The following is a 21,490-nucleotide window of genomic DNA, read 5'->3' as shown; positions in this document are numbered from 1 at the left end:
TGGTAAATAAATGCACATTACCCAAGCAGTGTCACAGGCATTTAAACGGGGTCTAATTCACTATAGTGATAGCAGCAGGTAACGCTTTAAATGCAACTTAACCAAGGCCCTAAACCTTCACTACTGTTTGCTGCTGCTGAGTGTGAAGCACAAATGGAGTCACTTGCAAGACATATTGGCCCAGAAATTCGGGTCTCCACGGAAGTGCCTGTTTCCGGCATGCACTGCGCATGAAACCGGAACTTCCGTTCCCTTAAAGGAAAGGGTTCAGAGGCCGAACGCGTACGCCGGAGAGGCAGCGCGTGCGCATCGAGCTTACGTTTTTTTTGCAGGTTTCTCAGGGAGGGCAAGTCTCCAGGAGTTACACATGTAAAAAGCAGTCGCAAGGCCTGCTTATAACAAGGTACAGGAAACTTTGGTTTATCTGGAGGTTAACTGTCCGGAATGCTCGAGCCACTGGCAAAAATCAGGAGCCGTTTAGTTAGTTTTTTTTTCTTTTCGTTGCTTTTTTTCCCCCACCAGTCAGGCTCTGCAAGGTCTCGCTGAAGCTGTTGCTAAGCTACAGAGACGCTTGCAAGGTACGGTGGACTGTTTAGAAGCTGTTGCTAAGCAACAGGGTTTGTTGCCAGATACGGAGCTCAAAATCTCCGTATGTTTCAACATTAGCGCTGGTTTGTCCGGCAGTTTTGATGGGACGGCAACAGCTCGGTCCCGTCGGTGCCGGATAGCACAAAGTTTCCTGTAAGTGGTGAATTAATTAAAATTAAAACATTTTTTCCCCCACAGGTTTATTATTTTTAAATACTTTAAAGGTAAGTTTATTTTTAGCCCTGTTAGAAAATGTAATTAATTTTTTCAAAAATTTATTGTTTAAAAGTTATTTTATGTAATTTATAGTTATTTTTAAAATGTGATTTTTTTTTTTTTTTAATTTATTTGAAGTTTTAGTGATGTTTTGGGGCTTATAATATTTATAGTTTTGACAGCTCTTCCTGTCAATTTTATGAATGGGCATTTCCCTGCTACCATTGGCTCTCCATGGCCCACGTGATCCCAGGGGACGCTTCGAACTAACTGTGCCCCTGGGATACGCAAGCACTGCGCGCCGGCAGTTGGAGGAGGCCCAGGATCTGAATCCCATGTGGGCCCACAGCTCAACGGCTGGCGCGGTAGGTAAGTGCAGGTCGGGGGCTTGCACCCGCGGGAAGCCTCCGACCCGAATTTCTGGGCCATCGAGTAGTGATAATGGGGGACTTAAATTATCCTAATGTAGACCAGGAAAAACAGTGTGAACAGCAAAGAGGGGGAGAAATTCATGAATTGAGGATGCTGCCAATGCCACAGTAAAGGAGGAGGTAGTAGAGAAATGGAGTAGGTTAAAAATAGATAGAGGGGGTACTTAAAAAGGTCAGCAGCACTCAAAGTAGAGATGTCACCTGGTCCGGATGGGATGCATCCTAGGTTGATGAGGGAAGTAAGAGTGGAGATAGCAGAGTCTCTGGCTACAATTCTCCTACAACAGCAAAATACTGCGGCTGCTGCAAATCTGAAACAACAGAAAATGCTGGAAACACTCAGCGGGTCAGGCAGCATCGGAGAGAGAAACGTAGATTCCAACTGAAATTTCACCCATGTTTTGGATCCACCCAGGATTACAGATATCTCTGAGATGTTCATCGTTCCTCGAACTACTGCTCTCGCCGCATCCTGAGATCCACGCTCAACGCCATGCGTCGCCACATGAACACTCTCAACCTCTCTCTTCAGCAGCACCGACACACTTTATCTCAAAGCTGTCCTGGTCCACAGTTCCATTTCATCCTTCGACTCATCCGACGCTTCAACAAAAAACTTTTTTTCTTCCTTTCAGATGTCAAGGATCGCAAGCTTCATCAACTCTTGGACACCAACGCTCCTCCGGAACGTTCTTCCCCTTCACTTTCCTCTGACACCATCCCTTCTTCCAATCGCACCCCCTGCCATGTTTTCACTATCCCCTCTGACCTTCCCCTCTCTGACCCCGAACGGTCAGTCCTCAGCAAAGGCCTGAGCTTCAATCCCTTACGCCCCCACCTCAATGAATTTCGAGCTTGGCGTGACGTTGAGCTCTTTTTCTCCGTGCCCACTTCTTTGGCCAGGAGTCTTCCCCCTCACACAGCGGACCCTTTCGCCCGCTTTCAGAATTCTCGGTCTACCTGGACCCCTCCCTCTGGCCTCTTACCCTCTCTAGATCGTGTCATTGCTAACTGCCAGCATGACATCAGCCATCTCAATTTCTCTGTTCCACTCACTCACTCCAACCTCTGAACTTGCAGCACCCCGCTCTCTCCGATCCAACCCTAACACTGTCATTAAACCTGCTGACAAGGGTGGTGCTGTTGTTGTTTGGCGAACTGATCTCTACCGTGCAGAGGCTGAACGACAACATTCTGACACCTCCTCCTACCTCCACCTGGACCATGACTCCACCACCGAACATCAAGCCATCGTTTCCAAGACTGTCACTGACCTCATCACCTCTGGAGATCTTCCCTCACCGGCCGCCAACCTCAAAGTCCCCCAACTCCACACATCCCGCTTCTACCTCATTCCCAAGATCCACAAACAGGACTGCCCTGGTAGACCCATCGTTTCAGCCTGTTCTTGCCCCACGGAACTGATTTCTTCCCATCTCAACTCTATTTTTTTTCCTCGTCCAGTCCCTTCCCACCTACATTCACAACTCTTCCGACACCCTCCGCCACTTTAACAGTTTCTTGGCCCCAACCGTCTCCTTTTCACTATGGACGTCCAATCCCTCTACACCTCCATCCCCCAGGATGGACTGAAGGCCCTCCACTTCTTCCTTGAACAGAGGCCCAACCAGTCTCCATCCACCACCACCCTCCTCCGCCTGGCTGAAGTTGTTCTCACATTGAACAACTTCTACTTTGACTCCACTCACTTCCTCCAAATTAAAGGTGTTGCTATGGAAACCTGTACGGGCCCCGAGCTATGCCTGCCTTTTCGCGGGATATGTGGAACACTCTTTGTTCCAGTCCTACTCAGGTCCCCTCCCTCACCTCTTTTTCCGGTATATTGATGACTATCGGTGCTGTTTCCTGCTCTCGCCCTGAACTAGAAAATTTCATTCACTTTGCTTCCACTTTCCACCCTTCCCTCACCTTCACATGGTCCATCTCCGACTCTTCCTTTCCCTTCCTCGACTTCTCCGTCTCCATTTCTGGGGATAGGCTATCGACCAACATTCACTACAAGCCCACTGACTCCCACAGCTACCTGAACTACACTTCCTCCCACCCCGGTTCCTGTAAAGACTCTATTCCATTCTCCCAGTTTCTCCGTCTCCGTCGCATCTGGTCTGACAATGCCACCATCCATACTAGTGCTACAGATTCCCCTCTACTCTGGTTGACATAGCCCTCGACCGTGTCCATTCCATTTCCCGCATTTCTGCCCTCACCCTTCCCCTCCCTCCCTGAACAATAGGGCTCCCCTTGTTCTCACCTTTCACCCCACCAGCCACCACATTCAATGGATCATCCTGCGCCATTTCCGCCACCTCCAGCATGATCCTACCACCAAACACATCATCCCCTCCCCCTTTCAGCATTCCGAAGGGACCGCTCCCTCCGCGACACCCTGGTCCACTCCTCTATCGCCCCCAACACCCCTTCCCCTTCGCCTGGCACTTTCCTGTGCAAGTGCAGAAAATGCAACACCTGCCCTTTTACCTCCTCCCTTCCCAATGTCCAGGGCCCCAAACAATCCTTCCAGGTGAAACAGCGATTTACTTGTACGTCACAATTTAGTATACTGTATTCACTGGTCTCCTCTACATTGGGGAGACCAAACGCAGATTGGGTGACTGCTTTACGGAACACCTCCGTTCAGTCTATAAGGGGGACCCCGAGCTTCCGGTCGCCTGTCACTAATTCTCCGCTCCACTCCCACTCTGACCTCACCGTCCTCGGCCTCTTGCACTGTTCCAATGAAGCTCAACGTAAGCTCGAGGAACAGCACCTCATCTTTCGATTAGGCACTTTACAGCCTTCTGGACTTAACACAGAGTTCAACAATTTCAGACTATAACCTCGGCCCCTATATTTTTTCCCCCTTTTTTTCCCTCACATGGTAGCTGATGATTCTGCCATCGCCATTTACACCTCATCTAGGGTCATCTTGTTTCTTAACTTGTCCCATTACCTTCTCTTTTTGCCTTGTACCATCATTACTTTTGTCAGTCAATCTCTCCTGCCTTCCAGCCTATCACAGTTCCTCCCTTTGCTCTTTCCTCCCCGTCCCTGCCCTTGCTTAAAAATCTCTCTTCTCTAACCTTTGCCAGTTCTGACGAAGAGTCCTCGGCCCAAAACGTTAACTCTGTTTCTCTCTCCTCGATGCTGCCTGACCTGCTGAGTGTTTCCAGCATTTTCTGTTGCAAACATTACACCCCTGTTCAAAAAAGGGGAGATGGCTAAACCCGGCAACTACAGGCCAGTCAGTCTAATGTCTCTAGTGGGGAAACTTTGAGACACAAAATTCCAACACAAAATGAATAGTCACTTGGAAAAATACGGGTTAATAAATGAAAGCCAGCACAGATTTTTTTTTTTTTTTTTTTTTTTTTTTAAAAAAGGCAAATCTTATAAACAAAAGCAAAGAAGTTATGCTAAACCTTTATAAATCACTGGTTAGGCCCCAACTGGGCACCACACTTTAGGAAGGATGACAAGGTCTTGATGATGCAGAGGAGATTTACGAGAATGGTACCAGGGATGCGGGTTTGTTACATAGAAACATAGAAACATAGAGATAGGAACAGGAGTAGGCCATTCGGCCCTTCGAGCCTGCTCCGCCATTCAATGAGATCATGGCTGATCTTCCTCTGAGATCTTAGCTGATCTTACCAGTTCAGTACCCCGTCCCCGCCTTTTCTCCGTAACCCTTAATCCCCTTAGCCTTCAGAAATATATCCAATTCTCTCTTGAAAATATTTATTGAATTAGCCTTCACAGCCCTCTGTGGCAGGGAATTCCACAGGCTCACCACTCTTTGAGTGAAGAAATTCTTCCTCATCTCTGTTTTAAATGATTTGCCCGCTATTTTTAGACTGTGGCCCCTGGTTCTGTGCTCCCCTGCCATTGGAAACATTCTCTCTGAATTCAGCCTGTCCAGGCCTGCCATAATTTTATGTTTCGATGAGAGATTAGAGAAGCTGGGGTTGTTCTCCTTAACCTAGCACCTTTAACATAGTAAAATGTCCCAAGGCGCTTCACAGTAGTGTTACAAGACACAAAAATTTGACACCGATCCACATAAGGAGAAATTAGGGCAGGTGACCAAAAGCTTGGTCAAAGAGGTAGGTTTTAAGGAGCATCTTAAAGGAGGAAAGAGAGGTGGAGAGACGGGGAGGTTTAGGGAGGGAATTCCAGAGCTTAGGGCCTAGGCAGTTGAAGGCACGGCCACCAATGGTTGAGTGATTATAATCAGGGATGCTTAAGAGGGCAGAACTTGAGGAGCGCAGATATCTTGGGGGGGTTGTGGGGCTGAAGGAGATTACAGAGATAGGGAGGGGCAAGGCCGTGGTGGGATTTGAAAACAAGGATGAGAATTTTGAAATCGAGGCGTTGCTTAACCGGGAGCCAATGTAGGTCAGCAAGCACAGGGGAGATGGGCGAACAGGACTTGGTGCGAGTTAGGACACAGGCAGCAGATTTTTGGATGACCTCAAGTTTACGTAGGGTGGAATGTGGGAGGCCAGCCAGGAGTGCGTTGGAATAGTCAAGTCTAGAGGTAACAAAGGCATGGATGAGGGTTTCAGCAGCGGATGAGCGGAGGCAGGGGCGGAGACGGGCGACGTTACAGAGGTAGAAATAGGCGGTCTTAGTTATGCCGCAGATATGTGGTCGGAAGCTCATTTCAAGGTCAAATATGACACCAAGTTTGCGAACAGTGTGGTTCAGCCTCAGACAGATGTTAGCGAGAGAAATGGAGTCGGTGGCTAGGGAACGGAGTTTGTGGTGGGGACCGAAAACAATGGCTTCGGTCTTCCCAATGCTTAATTGGAGAAAATTTCTGCTCATCCAGGACTGGACAATTTATAGACCGTGGAGGGGTCGAGAGAAGTGGTGGTGAGGTAGAGCTGGGTGTCATCAGCGTACGTGTGGAAACTGACGCTGTGTTTTCGGATGATGTCGCCGAGGGGCAGCATGTAGATGAGAAATAGGAGGGGGCCAAGGATAGATCCTCAGGGGACACCAGAGGTAACGATACGGGAGCGGGAAGAGAAGCCATTGCAGGTGATTATCTGGCTACAATTAGATAGATAAGAATAGAACCAGGCCCACCCACCTGGATGACGGTGGAGAGGGATGGAGTGGTCAGCCGGGTCAAAGACTGCAGACGGGTCAAGAAGAACGAGGAGGGATAGTTCATCTTTGTCACAGTCACAAAGAATGTTATTTGTGACGTTGATGAGAGCCGTTTTGGTACTGTGGCAGGGGCGGAAACCTGATTGGAGGGGTTCATCATGGAGTTCCAGAAAAGATGGGCACGGATTTGGGAGGCGACAACACATTCAAGGACTTTGGAGAGGAAAGGGAGGTTGGAGATGGGCGGTAGTTTACAAGGACGGAGGCAGCCAAGGGTTGTTTTTTTGAGGAGAGGTGTGTTGATGGTAGATTTGAAGGTGAGTGGGACAGTACCTGAGAGGAGAGAACCGTTAACAATGTCAGCTAACGTGGGAGCCAAAAAAGGAAGTTGGGTGGTTAGCAAATAGTGGGAATAGGGTCGAGGGAGCAGGAAGTGGATCTCATGGACAAGGTGAGCATGGAGAGGTCATGAGGGGAGATCAGAGAGAAACAGGAGAAAGATGCGAATTCAGGGCTAGGTCAGGGGGGATCCTTAGAGGAAGTTTGGAATGGTGGGCTAGTGGAAGGAAGGCAAGTGGCAGAGGCAGCTGATCGGATGGTCTCGATCTTAGAGACATAGAAGTCCATGAGCTCCTCGCACTTGTTGTTGGAGGTGAGGGTGGACGAGACAGGGGAGCGGGGTTTAAGACGGTTAGCAGTAGAGAGTAGAAGCCAGGGGTTATCTTTGCATTCCAGAATGATTCTGGAATAGTGAGCAGCTTTGGCAAACGAGAGCAGGACCCGATAATGCTTTATGTGGTCCAGCCAGATCTGGCGGTGAATGGCTAAAGTTGTCCGCCATATCCGTTCAAGTTTGTGTCGCTTGGACTTAAGTGACCGAAGATGAGGCTACTTAGAGTAGAGAAGTTTATGGGGAGATTTAATAGAGGTGTTCAAAATCATGAACGGTTTTGATACAGTAATTAAGGAGAAACTGTTTCTAGTGGCAGAAGGATCGATAACCAGAGGACACAGATTTTAAAGTAACTGGACATATATAGTACAGGGGAAATGCCTTGGCTCAGTGGAAGCACTCCCGCCTAAGTCAGAAGGTTGTGGGTACAAGCACCACTCCAGAAACTTCAGCACATACCCTAGCTGACTCTTCAGTGCAGCAGAGGGGGTGCTGCACTGTTGGACGTGCGGTCTTTCAGATGAGACGTTAAACAGAAACCCTGTTTCCCCTCTTAGGTGGATGCAAAAGATCCCACAGCACTATTCAAAGAGCAGGGGACTTGGCCCTGGCCAACATTTAGCTCTCAACCAAAGCTACCCAAACTGATCGTCTTGTCACTTAGATCACTGCTGCTTGTGGGGAGCTTGCTGTGTGCAAACTGGCTGCCGCGTTTTCTGGATTAGAACAGTGACTACACTTCAAAAGTACTTAACTGGCCGTGAGGCGCTTTGGGACGTCCAGAGGTCATGGAAGGCGCTATATAAATGCACGTTCTTTCTTTTCTCTTTTCTCCCAAAGAGCTGTTCGTGAAATTCATTCATTCATTTGTGGCTGTGCTAAAAGCCGAAATGCAGGAAATTTCAGATCCACAAGGTGAAAAAAGCACCTGAAGTTCAATAACAATTTGTTTGATACAAAAATGTAAATGTTTATATCTACCAAATTGGTACTGAACTGCTGATTCACACTAAAACCTTCAAAAATGCGACATAATGATTAGGGCACAGAGTAGACATATTCCCATAAAAAAGTACTATCTGGTGCTACAAGTAGAGAAATTAAAATGAATCTTAAAAAAGACATTACAAATCTACAACTAATAATACTAAAGAAAATAAAGTGTATAGAAAATAAAGAGGGGAAACAAAAAAGAGATTATAAAGTCTCAGAGGGGATATAAAGACAGACAAGTAAGAAACATAGGGAAATAAATGATTTTATAGACACAGAGAAAGAATAATTAAAGAAAGGTTAGAGCTGATTCGAAACAAACAGGGAAATTTTCTCATGAATGGTGAAGGAACTGAAGACGCTGAATGCGTACTTTGCCTTTGTTTTTATGGAATATGGGAATGAAAAGGTACAAGAGGAGATGGAGCAATTGGACAGGATAACTATAGATAAGGAAATTGCACTGAAAATAACTGGTGGAATTCAATTGGATCATGGCTGATCTGCACTTCAACTCCATTTTCCTGCATTTGATCCATTTCCTTTGATAACCTTACCGAACAAAAAATCTATCATTGCAGTTTTGAAAGCTCCAATTGACCCAACATTCACAGCCTTTTGGTGGAGAGGGTTCTACATTTCTACTACCCTTTGTGTGAAAAAGTGCTTTCTGTTTTCACTCCTGAATGGTCTAGATCCAATGTTAAGATTATGGCAATAGCAAAATACTGCAGATGCTGGAAATCTGAAATAACGACAGAAAATGCTGGAAACACTCAGCAGGCCAGGCAGCATCCATGGAGAGAGAAACAGAGTTAACGTTTCAGGTCTGTGACCCTTCGTCAGAACTCTCTTTCTCTCTCCACTGATGCTGCCTGGCCTACTGAGTGTTTCCAGCATTTTTTGTAGTTATTTAAGATTATGTCCCCTTGTTCTGGATTCTCCCACCAGACAAAATAAAGGCCAATATTCGATTAGCCTTTTTGTTTGCTTTTTGTACCCATCTACTGGCTTTTAATGATTTGTGTACTTGACTCTCAAATCTCTTGATTCCTCTATAGTTCCTCACCATTCAGAAAATACTCCAATTTATCTTTCTTGGGTCCAAAATGGATGACCTCACACTACCCACATTGAAAACCATTTGCCATAGATTTGCCCACAAACTTAATCTGTCCAGGTCCCTTTGCAACTTCCTGCTCCCATCTGGTGAGGGATCCAAACGCAAGGCCACAAATGCAAGATACTCACCAATAAATGCAATAAGGAATTCAGGAGAAACTTCTTTATTCAGAGAATGGTGAGAGTGTGGAACTCGCTACTACATGGAGTAGTTGAGGCAAATAGCATAGATGCATTTAAGGGGAAGCTAGATAAGTACGTGAGAAAGGAATAGAATGATATGTTGATAGGGTGAGATGAAGTAAGGTGGGAGGCGGGTCATGTGGAGCATAAACACCAACATAGACCTGCTGGGTCAAATGGTCTGTTTCTGTGCTGTAGTGTGGGTTGATAACCAGAGGTCGCAGATTTAAAATAATTGGCAGAAGAGGCTATGAAGAGAATGTTTTTCCCCCCAGAGGGCTGTTAAGATCTGGAACGTACTACCTGAAAGGGTGGTGGAAGCAGATTCCATAGGAACTTTCAAAAGGCAGTTGGACATGTATTTGAAGAGGACTAATTTGCAGTTATGTGGAAAAACTGGGGTGTGGGACTAAATTGGACAGATCTTTCAAAGAGCCGACAAAGTATATATATGAACTCATGTATGAGGACACAATCAAAATTTGCAGATACCACAAAAATAGGATGTGTGGTTAACTGTTAAAAGGACTGGAAGGGACAAAATAGAAAACTGGGCAGATAAATATCAGATGAAATTTAACTCAGAGAAATTGTCTGGTGATACATTTTAAGAGGAGGCATAAAGAGAAGTCAAAATGCTAAAACTTTAAAAAGAAAAGACTGGGAGATCCAGATAGACAATTTTTTTTTTTTAAAGTGGGAAAACATGTGGCTAAAACCAAAAAACCTGAAATTTAACATAGAATACAAAAGCAAAGAGTTCATGCTAAATCTGTACAAATCATTAGTTAGGCTGCAGTTAGAACAGCGGGTCCTATTCTGAATGTCATACTTTTGGAAATATTAAGGGCCACGGGAGAAGGTGCAGAACATATTCAGCATCAGCTGTGGCTCAGTGGGTAGTGTAGTGTATGTACCCGTCTACCTTTAAGGGAACTATTGAATGTAACCGTTCACCTTTAAGAGAACTACTTTAGGTGTGGCACTATTTGTTTGGCTTCTGTATACTGTAATACCGATAGTGACCACACCAGTATATAAGGGTTGTGGCAGGGTTGCTGGGGCAGATTCGCCCTGACCTTCGAATAGTAAAGACCTGTTTGTTTGTTACTTCTGAAGTCTGTGTATTTATTAACTGCACAACCCACAGACTTTACAGGTAGCAGACTCGCCTCCGAGTCAGAAGGTTGTGGGTTCAAGTCCCACGCCAGGAACCTGAGCACATAAAGCTAGGCTGACACTCCAGCACAGTGCTGAGGGAGAGCTGCTTTGTCAGAAGTGACGTCTTTCAGATGAGATGTTAAACCGAGGCCCTGTCTGCTTCCTCAGGTGGACGTAAAAGATCCCATGGCACTATTTCGAAGTAGAGCAGGGGAGTTATCCCCAGTGTCCTGGCCGATATTTAGCTCTCAATCAACAAAAAACTCCTCTCCGTCCCCCACCCCGGGACTTCTTGCGGCCACTGCCGCCATCTTCGCCTTGGCCCAGGACACCTCTCCGCCACCAGTTCCCTGACCAGACGCACAACTCGGCCAGGATTCAACCTGACCCTTTCTGCCTCCTCTCTGCGTTGGTGATCTGGTCATTATCACATTGCTGTTTGTGGGAGCTTGCTGTGCGCAAATTGGCTGCTGCGTTTCCCCCATTACAACAGTGACTACACTTCATTGGCTGTAATGCGCTTGGAGACGTCCGGTGGTCGTGAAAGGCACTATACAAATGCAAGTCTTTCTTTAAAATGATGCTCAGGGATGAGAGGCTTCAGGTGTGAGGAGAGACACTCACTCTCTCCATCACCCGCTCCCTTCCCTTAGACCCAGGGTCAGACCCTCTCCCGTTCCCTGGTGAGGTTCAGTCACCGCCCTCTCCCCGGGGGCCGGGTTGAGGTTCAGTCACCCCCCGCCTGACCTCTCACCTCTCCACAGGCTCCGCGCGGCCACGGCCGCCGCCATCTTCGCCTCGGCTCAGGACCCTCTCCCTCTCCCCGGCCACCAGCCGCCTGACCAGGCAGGGTTCAAGCTGACACTTTCTGCCTCCTTTCTGCTGTTGGTTTATTTATTGGCTAAAAATTTATAGCGAATAGTATTTGTTGATTTAATCTGTTCAGACAATTCAATTCTACTCCGGCGGTTGTGGCGCCCCCTTTATGGTCTTGCTGGTGAAGCCGACCGTCAGTTAAAGGCGCAGTGTTCAGTTAAAGGCGCAGTGACAATGAATATACGTGTGGCAATTTTTATTTGTCAGGGAGCCTTTTTATTGTTGCACACATAGAATTACATAAAAATTACAACGTGGACATAGATGGTTCGGCCCAACCAATCCATGTTGGTACATATTGGAAATCTGAAATAAAAGCAGAAAATGTTGGAGATACTCAGCAGGTCGGGCAGCATCTGCGGAGAGAGAACCAGAGTTAACGTCTCAGGTCGATGACCTTTCATCAGAACTGGAAAAAGTTGGAGATGTAACAGATTTTAAGCAAGCAGGGAAAGGGGGGAGGGGAGGAAAGAACAAAAGGGAAGGTCTGTGATAGGGTAGAGGTCCATGTTGATGTCTATTCTCCACACTATCTGTAGTTCTAATCCCATGTGTCCATTCAAGTCCCATATCACTTTATTCTCCCTTTTATTCAACTGCCTATCTAACCTGTTCTTAAATGTTGACATGATCTCTGCTTCAATCACTATCACTGGCAGTGCATGCCACAACCTTCTGCCCTAAATCTCCTACATTTAATCTTGTCCCCTCATTCTAGGTTATTGTGAACCCAGCACAGAACAAGTGGACCAGAATTTGCCAGGCTTTGTGACACTGGTGCAGTTTCTCTGCAATGACAGCGCTATAATTAATTTGTGACACTGCTTATAAATTACATTGTTAAATACCCTATTTAAACTCGGTCACCAAGAAAATAATTGTGGTTGTAACATAGAAATAAATAAACAAAGCTGCCATTTTAATAGAACTTAAATAGTCACCCAATGTTTACTGTCGATTTACCCCCACAGTCAGAGGGGCCTGGGAAAAATGGGTGTACTCACAGTAGTGACAAGTAGGAATGGAAGCTGGCTTTTCTTACTAACTTCTCTGTCTGATAATCCGACTGGAAACTTCCCTCCTGCTCCTAAAACTGGTGGATTACATAACTTTGTAGGAGTCTACGTACTCCTAGCAAAAAATACTGAACTCGGAGAGGTTCAACAGAAAAGGTTTAATCGTTGAGACTGCATGTTGAACACAAAAATGGCGTCAGAGACTACACCAACTCCGACTGCCTTTCATCAGTCCACAGCTTCGACTGCTCCTCCCCCGCTCTGGGCTTAACTATGTTGCAGATCGAGTTTCTTAAAGGTGTGATCCTTCTTAAAGGCATGACGCCTGATTTATAGTCTATGGACCGAAAAGCGGATTGTGTCATTTCTGTGATCGGTACACCACACAGCTCCCCCCAGAATCCGCTAGTAGGGAGTGTACGAACCGGCGTGGTGGCTTGATGGCACGGCCGGAACGGCTCTTGGCGGTTGGTGTCGGGAGCGGGGCGGTCGAACACGTCGGGCTCTTAGGCAGTCTGCCCCGCGGTGGGGGTTGGCCCACTTGAACGGGTTCGTTGGGCTCTAGGTGCGCCAGCTTGAGCCGGTCGACCGACACTTTGTCAGTTCTGCCGCCCACTTCGAGGAGGAAGAACTTGTTCCCCGTCTGGAGTACCTTGTAGGGTCCGTCGTATGGGGGCCATAGAGGTCCTCAGTGGGCGTCATGGCGCACGAAAACAAATTTGGCCATGTGCAGGCTAGGTGGTACGCGGGTTGCTGGTTCGCCGTGCCAGCCGGTGGGTACCGGAGCGAACTGTTGTGCTCGGTTGGCGAAAGCGCGGCGTTGCTGGTCAGCCGACCAGGGGGTCGTGGCGGTGGGCAGGAACTCTCCGGGTACGCGCAGCGGCTGACCGTACACAAGTTCCGCCGCCGAGGCTTGCAGGTCTTCCTTGACCGCGGAGCGTGGGCCAAGTAGCACCCACGGGAGGCGGTCGATCCAAGCCTCGTCCTCGAGGCTGGCGCGGAGGGACGCCTTCATGGACCTGTGGAATCGCTCGCACAGTCCGTTGGCTTGGGGGTGGTAAGCCGTGGTGCAGTGAATGGCCACCCCGAGGTTTCGGGTGATGGCGGCCCACAGATCAGAGGTGAACTGCGGGCCTCTATCCGAAGTCATGTTGGAGGGGACGCCGAACCGAGCGACCCAGGTACCAATGAACGCCCTCGCAATGTCGGCGGTGGTGGTGGACGTCAGTGGAATGGCCTTGGGCCAGCGGGTGGTACGGTCCACGATCGTCAGCAGGTGCGTGTGACCTTGTGATGGCGGCAGGGGGCCGACGAGGTCGATGTGGACGTGGTCAAACCTTCTTTCTGGCACGGTGAACTCCTCGAGTGGGGCTTTGACGTGCTGGTGGATTTTGGCACACTGGCAAGCTATGCAGGATCTGGACCAGATGCGCACATCTTTGCGCAGGCCGCGCCAGACAAATCGGTTGGCCACCAGTCAAGTGGACGCGCGGGTGCCGGGGTGTGAGAGGCCATGGACGATGTCGAACACCCGTTTTCGCCAGGACGCCGGGACTACTGGGCGGGGTTGCACCAAGGAGGAGTCGCATTTGACTGTGACGGCGGACGGGTCGCAGGCGCCGTCGGTCAGTCGCAGCCCTGGGAGGGTTGTGGGCGCGGAGAGCAGATCAGGGTCGGTGCGTTGCTCCGCTGCCAGTTGAGCATAGTCCACTGCCAGGTGGGCGCCGTGGACGGCGGGGTGGGATAGGCAGTCGGCCACCACGTTGTCTCGACCGGAGACGTGCCGGATGTCCGTGGTGAATTCGGACACCGCGGCGAGCTGGCGTTGTTGCCTGGCTGACCACGGGTCCGCAGATTTTGCCATTGCGAATGTCAGGGGTTTGTGGTCGACAAACGCGGTGAAGGGGCAGCCCTCCAGAAGAAATCTAAAATGGCGGACTGCCAGGTACAGTGCGAGGAGCTCGCGGTCAAAGGCGCTGTATTTGGCCTCCGGGGGGCGCAGTTGGCGGCTGAAAAAGGCCAGCGGTTGCCAGGCCCCGTCGACCCACTGTTCGTACACAGCGCCGACCGCGTGGTCGGAGGCGTCCATGGAGTGGGCCACCCTGGCGTTGGGCTGTGGGTGAGCGAGCATGGTGGTGTCGGCGAGCGCCTTTTTGGTCGAGTCGAAAGTGGTCAACATGTCCGCCGACCACTCGATCGCCATTCTGTCTTTCTTACCCCGGAGGGCTTCGTATAGGGGCCGCATGAGGGAGGCCGCTCCGGGAATGAAGTGGTTGTAAAAGTTGATCATCCCCAAGAACTCCTGGAGGCCTTTGATGGTGGTAGGCCGGGGGAACTGCTGGACGGCTTGCACCTTGGCGGGCAGGGGAATGGCTCCGTCCTGTGTGATGTGGTGGCCGAGGAATTCGATCCTGCTGAGGCCGAATTGGCACTTGGCTGGGCTGATGATGAGCCCGTGCTCACGGAGCCGCTGGAACAGGGTGCGGAGGTGCTCGATGTGTTCCTGCTTGGAGGAACTAGCTACCAGGATGTCATCCAGGTAGACAAAGAGGAACTTCAGGTCCCGGAGGACCGAGTCCATGAGCCGCTGGAAGGCCTGGGCCGCGTTTTTGAGGCCGAAGGGCATTCGGAGGAACTCGAATAGCCCAAAAGGGGTGATTATGGCCGTCTTGGGAACGTCCGTGGGGTGGACTGGCACCTGATGGTAACCGCGCACCAGGTCGACTTTGGAGAAGACTGAGCGGCTGGCCAGTCTAGCCGAGAAGTCTTGAATGTGCGGTATGGGGTACCGATCCGGCGTGGTGGTGTTGTTTAGGCGCCGGTAGTCCCTGCAGGGGCGCCATCCCCCGTCGGGTTTGGTGACGATGTGGAGTGGGGAGACCCAGGGGCTGTTGGAGCGGCGGATGATGCCGAGCTGTTCCATTGTGACGAACTCGGCCCGCGCGATCTCCAGCTTGGCCGGGTCCAGCCTGCGGGCGTGGGCATACACCGGTGGGCCTGTGATGGGGATGAAGTGTTCTACCCCGTGCTTAGCAACTTTCGCGGAGAAGGTCGGGTTGGTGAGGGCTGGGAACTCAGCCAGGAGTGCTGAGTAGTCGTCCGTTGAGCGGGCGCGGCACTGCCACGCCATTTCGGCGGGTTGGGGGGGGGCCATGGCGCCCAGGATAGGTGACATGTTGTTCATGTCCACGAGGCGGCGCCGAGGCATGTCGACCAACAGGCCGTGGGCGCACAGGAAATCCGCACTGAGGAGCGGGGAGAGCACCTTGGTGGTGATAAACTCCCAGTGGTAGTGGCGGCCTGCGAAGTCGATGGTGACGGTGCGGGTGCCGTACATCCGGATGTCGGTGCCGTTGGCGGCAGCCAGCGCAGGGCCGCGGCCGCCTCGCTGGATCTCGAGGGTGGACGCGGGGATGATGCTGCGCTGCGCGCCCGTGTCGCATAGGAAACGGCGTCGGGAGGCGCTGTCCGTAACGTACAGCAGCGCGCCTGCTTGCCCACGGCCATCGTGTAGGCCGGTGTGGGGGCGGTTGGAAACGTGCAGGGATGGCTGCAGCGGCGTGCCCGTGCGCCGAACCGGGTATGGAAGTAGCAGTAGCCCTGGGCCGGAGGGCTTGGGGGACGTGGGGGCCTGGGGGGCCTCGTGGCCGAGCTGTGTGGCCGCGCGATCGAGGGTGGAGCGCGCGCCGACACTGCGGAGGCCAGGTCGGGGGTGACGGCATGGTTGGAGCCGGCGAACAGGAGCTTATCGGTTTCGTCGGCCAGGGCCTCGAGGTCCGTGAGGCTGGACGCCACGATCGCCGGGCGGATGCTGGGAGGTAGTTGGCGGATAAAGAGCGTGCGGAAGAGGGAGCCGGGCGGTTTCTCGTCGGTCAGAGCAAGCATGTGTGAGAGCAAGTCTGACGGCGTGGAGTCACCGAGGCCCGGGAGGTCGAGGAGGTGGCAGTTGCGCAAAAATTGGGAGGCTGTGAATTTTTTAAGGAGCGCGGCCTTGAGATGTGCGTACTTGCCTTCCTCCAAAGGGTTTTGTAGTGTTGTCCAGACTTTCGTGATTGTGGAGCTGCCCAGGGAGGCGAGGAGGTAGTCGTACATCGTTGCGTCGGCGGTGATGCTGCGGAGTCGGAATTGCGATTCGGCTTGAAGGAACCAGGTGGTGGCTAGGTTCTCCCAGAACTCTGGCAGCTTCACAGAAACTGCGTTTGTGTCAACCATGGTTACGCTTAGGAGTCGTCCTGAGCGTCGGGGTCACCAATGTAGGAGTCTACGTACTCCTAGCAAAAAATACTGAACTCGGAGAGGTTCAACAGAAAAGGTTTAATTGTTGAGACTGCACGTTGAACACAAAAATGGCGTCAGAGACTACACCACGTCCGACTGCCTTTCATCAGTCCACAGCTTCGACTGCTCCTCCCCCGCTCTGGGCTTAACTATGTTGCAGATTGAGTTTCTTAAAGGTGTGATCCTTCTTAAAGGCATGACGCCTGATTTATAGTCTACGGACCGAAAAGCGGATTGTGTCCTTTCTGTGATCGGCACGCCACAACTTTTTCTTAAATTGGCTCCCAGCATTTGACCGAGTGTGCCATCAAGGAGACCTAGTAAAACTGAAGTCAATGGGATTCGGGGGGGGAAACTCTCCACTGGCTGGAGTCATACCTAGCACAAAGGAAGATGGTTCGGGTGGTTGAAGGACATTGGTTGGAGGTCAATTATCACAGCCCCAGGACATCGCTGCAGGAGCTCCTCAGGGCAGTGTCCTCGGCCCAACCATCTTAGGCTGCTTCATCAATGACCTTCCCTCCATCATAAGGTCAGAAGTGGGGATGTTCGCTGATGACTGCACAGTGTTCAGAGCCATTCGCAACTCCTCAGATAATGAAGCAGTCCATGCCCGCATGCAACAAGACCTGGACGATGTTCAGGCTTGGGCTGATAAGTGGCAGGTAACATTCGCACCACACAAATGCCAGGCAATAACTATCTCAAAAAAGTGAGCAGTTAACCACCGCAGCTTGACATTCAACGGCATTACCATCGCCGAATCCCCCACCATCAATAACCTGGGGGTCACCATTGACCAGAAACTTAACTGGACGAGCCACATAAATACTATGGCAACAAGAGCAGGTCAGAGGCTGGGTATTCTGCAGCGAGTGTCTCACCTCCTGTCTTCCCAAAGCCTTTCCACCATCTACAAGACACAAGTCAGGAGTGTGATGGAATACTCTCCACTTGCCTGGATGAGTGCAGCTCCAACAAGACTCAAGAAGCTCAACACCATCCAAGACAAAGCAGCCCGCTTGATTGGCACCTCATCCACCACCTTAAACATTCACTCCCTCCACCACTGGCGTACTGTGGCTGCAGTGTGTACCATCTACAAGATGCACTGCAGCAACTCGCCAAGGCTTCTTCGGCGGCACCTCCAAAACCCGCGACCTCTAGAAGGACAAAGGCAGCAGGCGCATGGAAACACCATCACCACCAAGTTCCCCTCCAAGTCACACACCATCCTGACTTGGAAGTATATTGCCATTCCTTCATCATCGCTGGGTCAAAATCCTGGAACATAGAAACATAGAAGATAGAAGCAGGAGTAGGCCATTCAGCCCCTCGAGCCTGCTCCGCCATTCAATGAGATCATGGCTGATCATCCAAATTCAGTACCCTGTCCCTGCTTTCTCCCCATATCCCTTGATCCCTTTAGCCTTAAGAAATATATCCAAATCCTTCTTGAATATATTTAATGAATTGGCCTTCACTGCCTTCTGTGGTAGAGAATTCCACAGGTTCACCACTCTCTGGGTGAAGAAATTCTTCCTCATCTCTGTCCTAAATGGCTTATCCCTTATCCTTAGACTGTGACCCCTGGTTCTGCACTCCCCAACCATCAGGAACATCCTTCCTGCATCTAGTCTGTCTAGTCCTGTTAGAATTTTATAAGTTTCAATGAGATCCCCTCTCATTCTTCTAAACTCCAGCGAGTACAAGCCCAATCGACCCAATCTCTCCTCATACGTCATTCCTGCCATCCCAGGTATCAGCCTGGTGAATCTTCACTGCACTCCTTCCATGGCAAGAACATCCTTCCTCAGATAAGGCGACCAAAACTGCACACAATACTCAAGATGTGGTCTCACCAAGGCCCTGTACAACTGCAGCAAGACATCCTTGTTCCTGTACTCAAATCCTCTCGCTACGAAGGCCAACATACCATTTGCCTTCTTAACCGCCTGCTGCACTTGCATGCTTACCTTCAGCGACTGGTGCACAAAGACGCCCAGGTCTCGTTGCACTTCCCCTTCTCCCAATCTATTGCCATTCAGATAATAATCTGCCTTCTTGTTTTTGACACCAAAGTGGATAACCTCGCATTTATCCACATTATACTGCATCTGCCATGCTTCTGCCCAATCACCCAACCTGTCCAAATCATACTGGAGTTTCTCGGCATCCTCCTCACAGCACACACGCCCACCGAGCTTTGTGTCGTCTGCAAACTTGGAGATATTACATCTAGTTCCCTCGTCCAGATCATTAATATATATTGTGAATAGCTGGGGTCCAAGGACTGATCCCTGCGGTACCCCACTAGTCACTGCCTGCCACTCGGAAAAAGAGCCGTTTATTCCAACTCTTTGCTTTCTGTCTGCCAACCAGTTCTCTATCCAAGTCAATACCTTGCCCCCAATCCCATGTGCCTTAAATTTACACACTAATCTCTTATGCGGGACCTTATCGAAAGCCTTTTGAAAGTCCAAATACACCACATCCACTGGTTCTCCCTTATCTATTTTACCAGTTACATCCTCAAAAAATTCCAGTAGATTAGTCAAGCATGATTTACCTTTTGTAAATCCATGTTGACTTTCTCCGATCCAGTCACTGTTTTCCAAGTGCTCTGCTATTACATCTTTTATAATAATGGACTCTAGCACTTTCCCCACTACCGATGTCAGGCTTACCGGTCTGTAATTCCCCGTTTTCTCTCTATCACCTTTTTTGAACAGTGGGGTAACATTAGCTACCCGCCAATTCATGGGTACTGTTCCAGAATCTATCGAATTTTGGAAGATGACCAGCAATGCATCCACTATTTCTAGGGCCACTTCCTTAAGTACCCTAGGATGTAGATTATCAGGTCCTGGGGATTTATCGGCCTTCAATCCCATCAATTTCTCTAACACCATTTCCCTACAAATACTGATTTCTACCAGTCCCTCCCTTTCATTAGTCCCTATGTTCCCCGACATCTCTGGGAGGTTATTTGTGTCCTCCTTTGTGAAAACAGAACCAAAGTATGTATTTAATTGGCCTGCCATTTCTTTGTTTCCCATTATAAATTCCCCTGATTCTGACTGCAAGGGACCTACGCTTGACTTCACCAATCTTTTTCTCTTCACATAGCTATAAAAGCTTTTACAGTCAGTTTTTATGTTCCCTGAAAGCTTACTCTCATACTCTATTTTCCCCCTCTTAATTAATCCCTTTGTCCTCCTTTGTTGAATCCTAAACTGCTCCCAATCCTCAGGTTTACTGCTTTTTCTGGCCAATTTATATGTCCTCTCCTTGGATCTTATGCTAACTCTAATTTCCCTTGTTAGCCACGGTTGAGTCACCTTTTTTGTTTTATTTTTATGCCAAACTGGGATGAACAAATTCTGTAGTTCATCCATGCGATCTTTGAATGTTTGCCATTGCCTATCCACCGTCAACCCTTTGAGTGCCATTCCCCAATCAATCCTACCCAACTCACGCCTCATACCATCGTAGTTTCCTTTATTTAAATTCAGGACCCTAGTCTCTGAGTCAACTACTTCACTCTCCATCTTAATGAAGAATTCTATTATATTATGATCGCTCCGACCCAAGGGGCCTCGCACAACAAGATTGCTAATTAATCCTTTCTCATTACATAATACCCAGTCTAAGATGGCCTGATCTCTAGTTGGTTCCTCGACATATTGGTCCAGGAAACCATCCCGTATAGACTCCAGGAATTCCTCCTCCACAGTATTGTTACTAATTTGGTTAGCCCAATCTATATGTAAACATACAAACATAGAAGATAGGAGCAGGAGTAGGCCATTCGGCACCTTGAGCCTGCTCCGCCATTCAATGAGATCGTGGCTGATCATCCAAATTCAGTACCCTGTCCCTGCCTTCTCCCCATATCCCTTGATCCCTTTAGCCTTAAGAAATATATCCAACTCTTTCTTGAATATACTTAATGAACTGCTATTACATCTTTTATAATGGACTCTAGCATTTTCCCCACTACCGATGTCAAGCTTACCGGTCTATAATTCCCCGCCTTTTCTCTACCACCTTTTTTGAATAGTGGGTTAACATTAGCTACCTGCCAATCCATGGGTACCGTTCCAGAGTCTATCGAGTTCTGGAAGATGACCAGCAATCCATCTACTATTTCTAGGGCCACTTCCTTAAGTTCCCTGGGATGTAGATTATCAGGTCCTGGGGATTTATCGGCCTTCAGTCCCTTCAATTTTCCTAACACCATTTCCCTACAAATACTGATTTCTTTCAGTTCCACCCTTTCATCAGACCCTATGTTCCCCAGCATCTCTGGGAGGTTATTTGTGTCCTCCTTTGTGAAGACAGAACCAAAATATGTATTTAGTTGGTCTGCCATTTCTTTGTTCCCCATTATAAATTCCCCCGATTCTGACTGCAAGGGACCTACGCTTGACTTCACCAATCTTTTTCTCTTCCCTTATCTATAAAAGCTTTTACAGTCAGTTTTTATGTTCCCTGAAAGCTTACTCTCATATTCTATTTTCCCTTTCTTAATTAATCCCTTTGTCCTCCTTTGTTGAATCCTAAACTGCTCCCAATCTTCAGGATTATTGCTTTTTCTGGCCAATTTATATGCCCTCTCCTTGGACCTTATGCTATCCCTAATTTCCCTTGTTAGCCACGGTTGGGTCACCGTTTTTGTTTTATTTTTATGCCAAACTGGGATGAACAAATTCTGTAGTTCATCCATTCGGTCTTTGAATGTTTGCCATTGCCTATCCACCGTCAACCCTTTGAGTGCCATTCCCCAATCAATCCTACTGAACTCGCTCCTCAGA

General features: G+C 49.2%; 1 protein-coding gene across 4 annotated transcripts in view; it reads right to left on the bottom strand.

Moving 5' to 3' along the window:
• The window catches only part of mrps5 (mitochondrial ribosomal protein S5), a 174,741-nt gene extending 163,371 nt beyond the window's left edge, over positions 1 to 11,370 (bottom strand). For 3 of the 4 annotated variants that reach the window (XM_085997854.1, XM_085997855.1, XM_085997857.1), the window contains exon 1: positions 11,258 to 11,363. In XM_085997854.1, coding sequence (XP_085853980.1) covers positions 11,258 to 11,294 — 37 coding nt within the window. In that variant the 5' untranslated portion in view covers positions 11,295 to 11,363. Of the gene's footprint in view, positions 1 to 11,257 lie in introns of all 4 variants that reach the window. The other variant, XM_085997858.1, reaches the window with a different exon arrangement.
• Between the last annotated feature and the right edge of the window lie 10,120 nt (positions 11,371 to 21,490).

Source organism: Somniosus microcephalus, chromosome 9 (assembly GCF_052327205.1).
Source record: "Somniosus microcephalus isolate GS21.2 chromosome 9, FLI_Smic_1.0, whole genome shotgun sequence".
Classification (NCBI taxonomy): Eukaryota; Metazoa; Chordata; class Chondrichthyes; order Squaliformes; family Somniosidae; genus Somniosus; species Somniosus microcephalus.
This window is presented reverse-complemented; position numbering and strand designations above follow the sequence as displayed.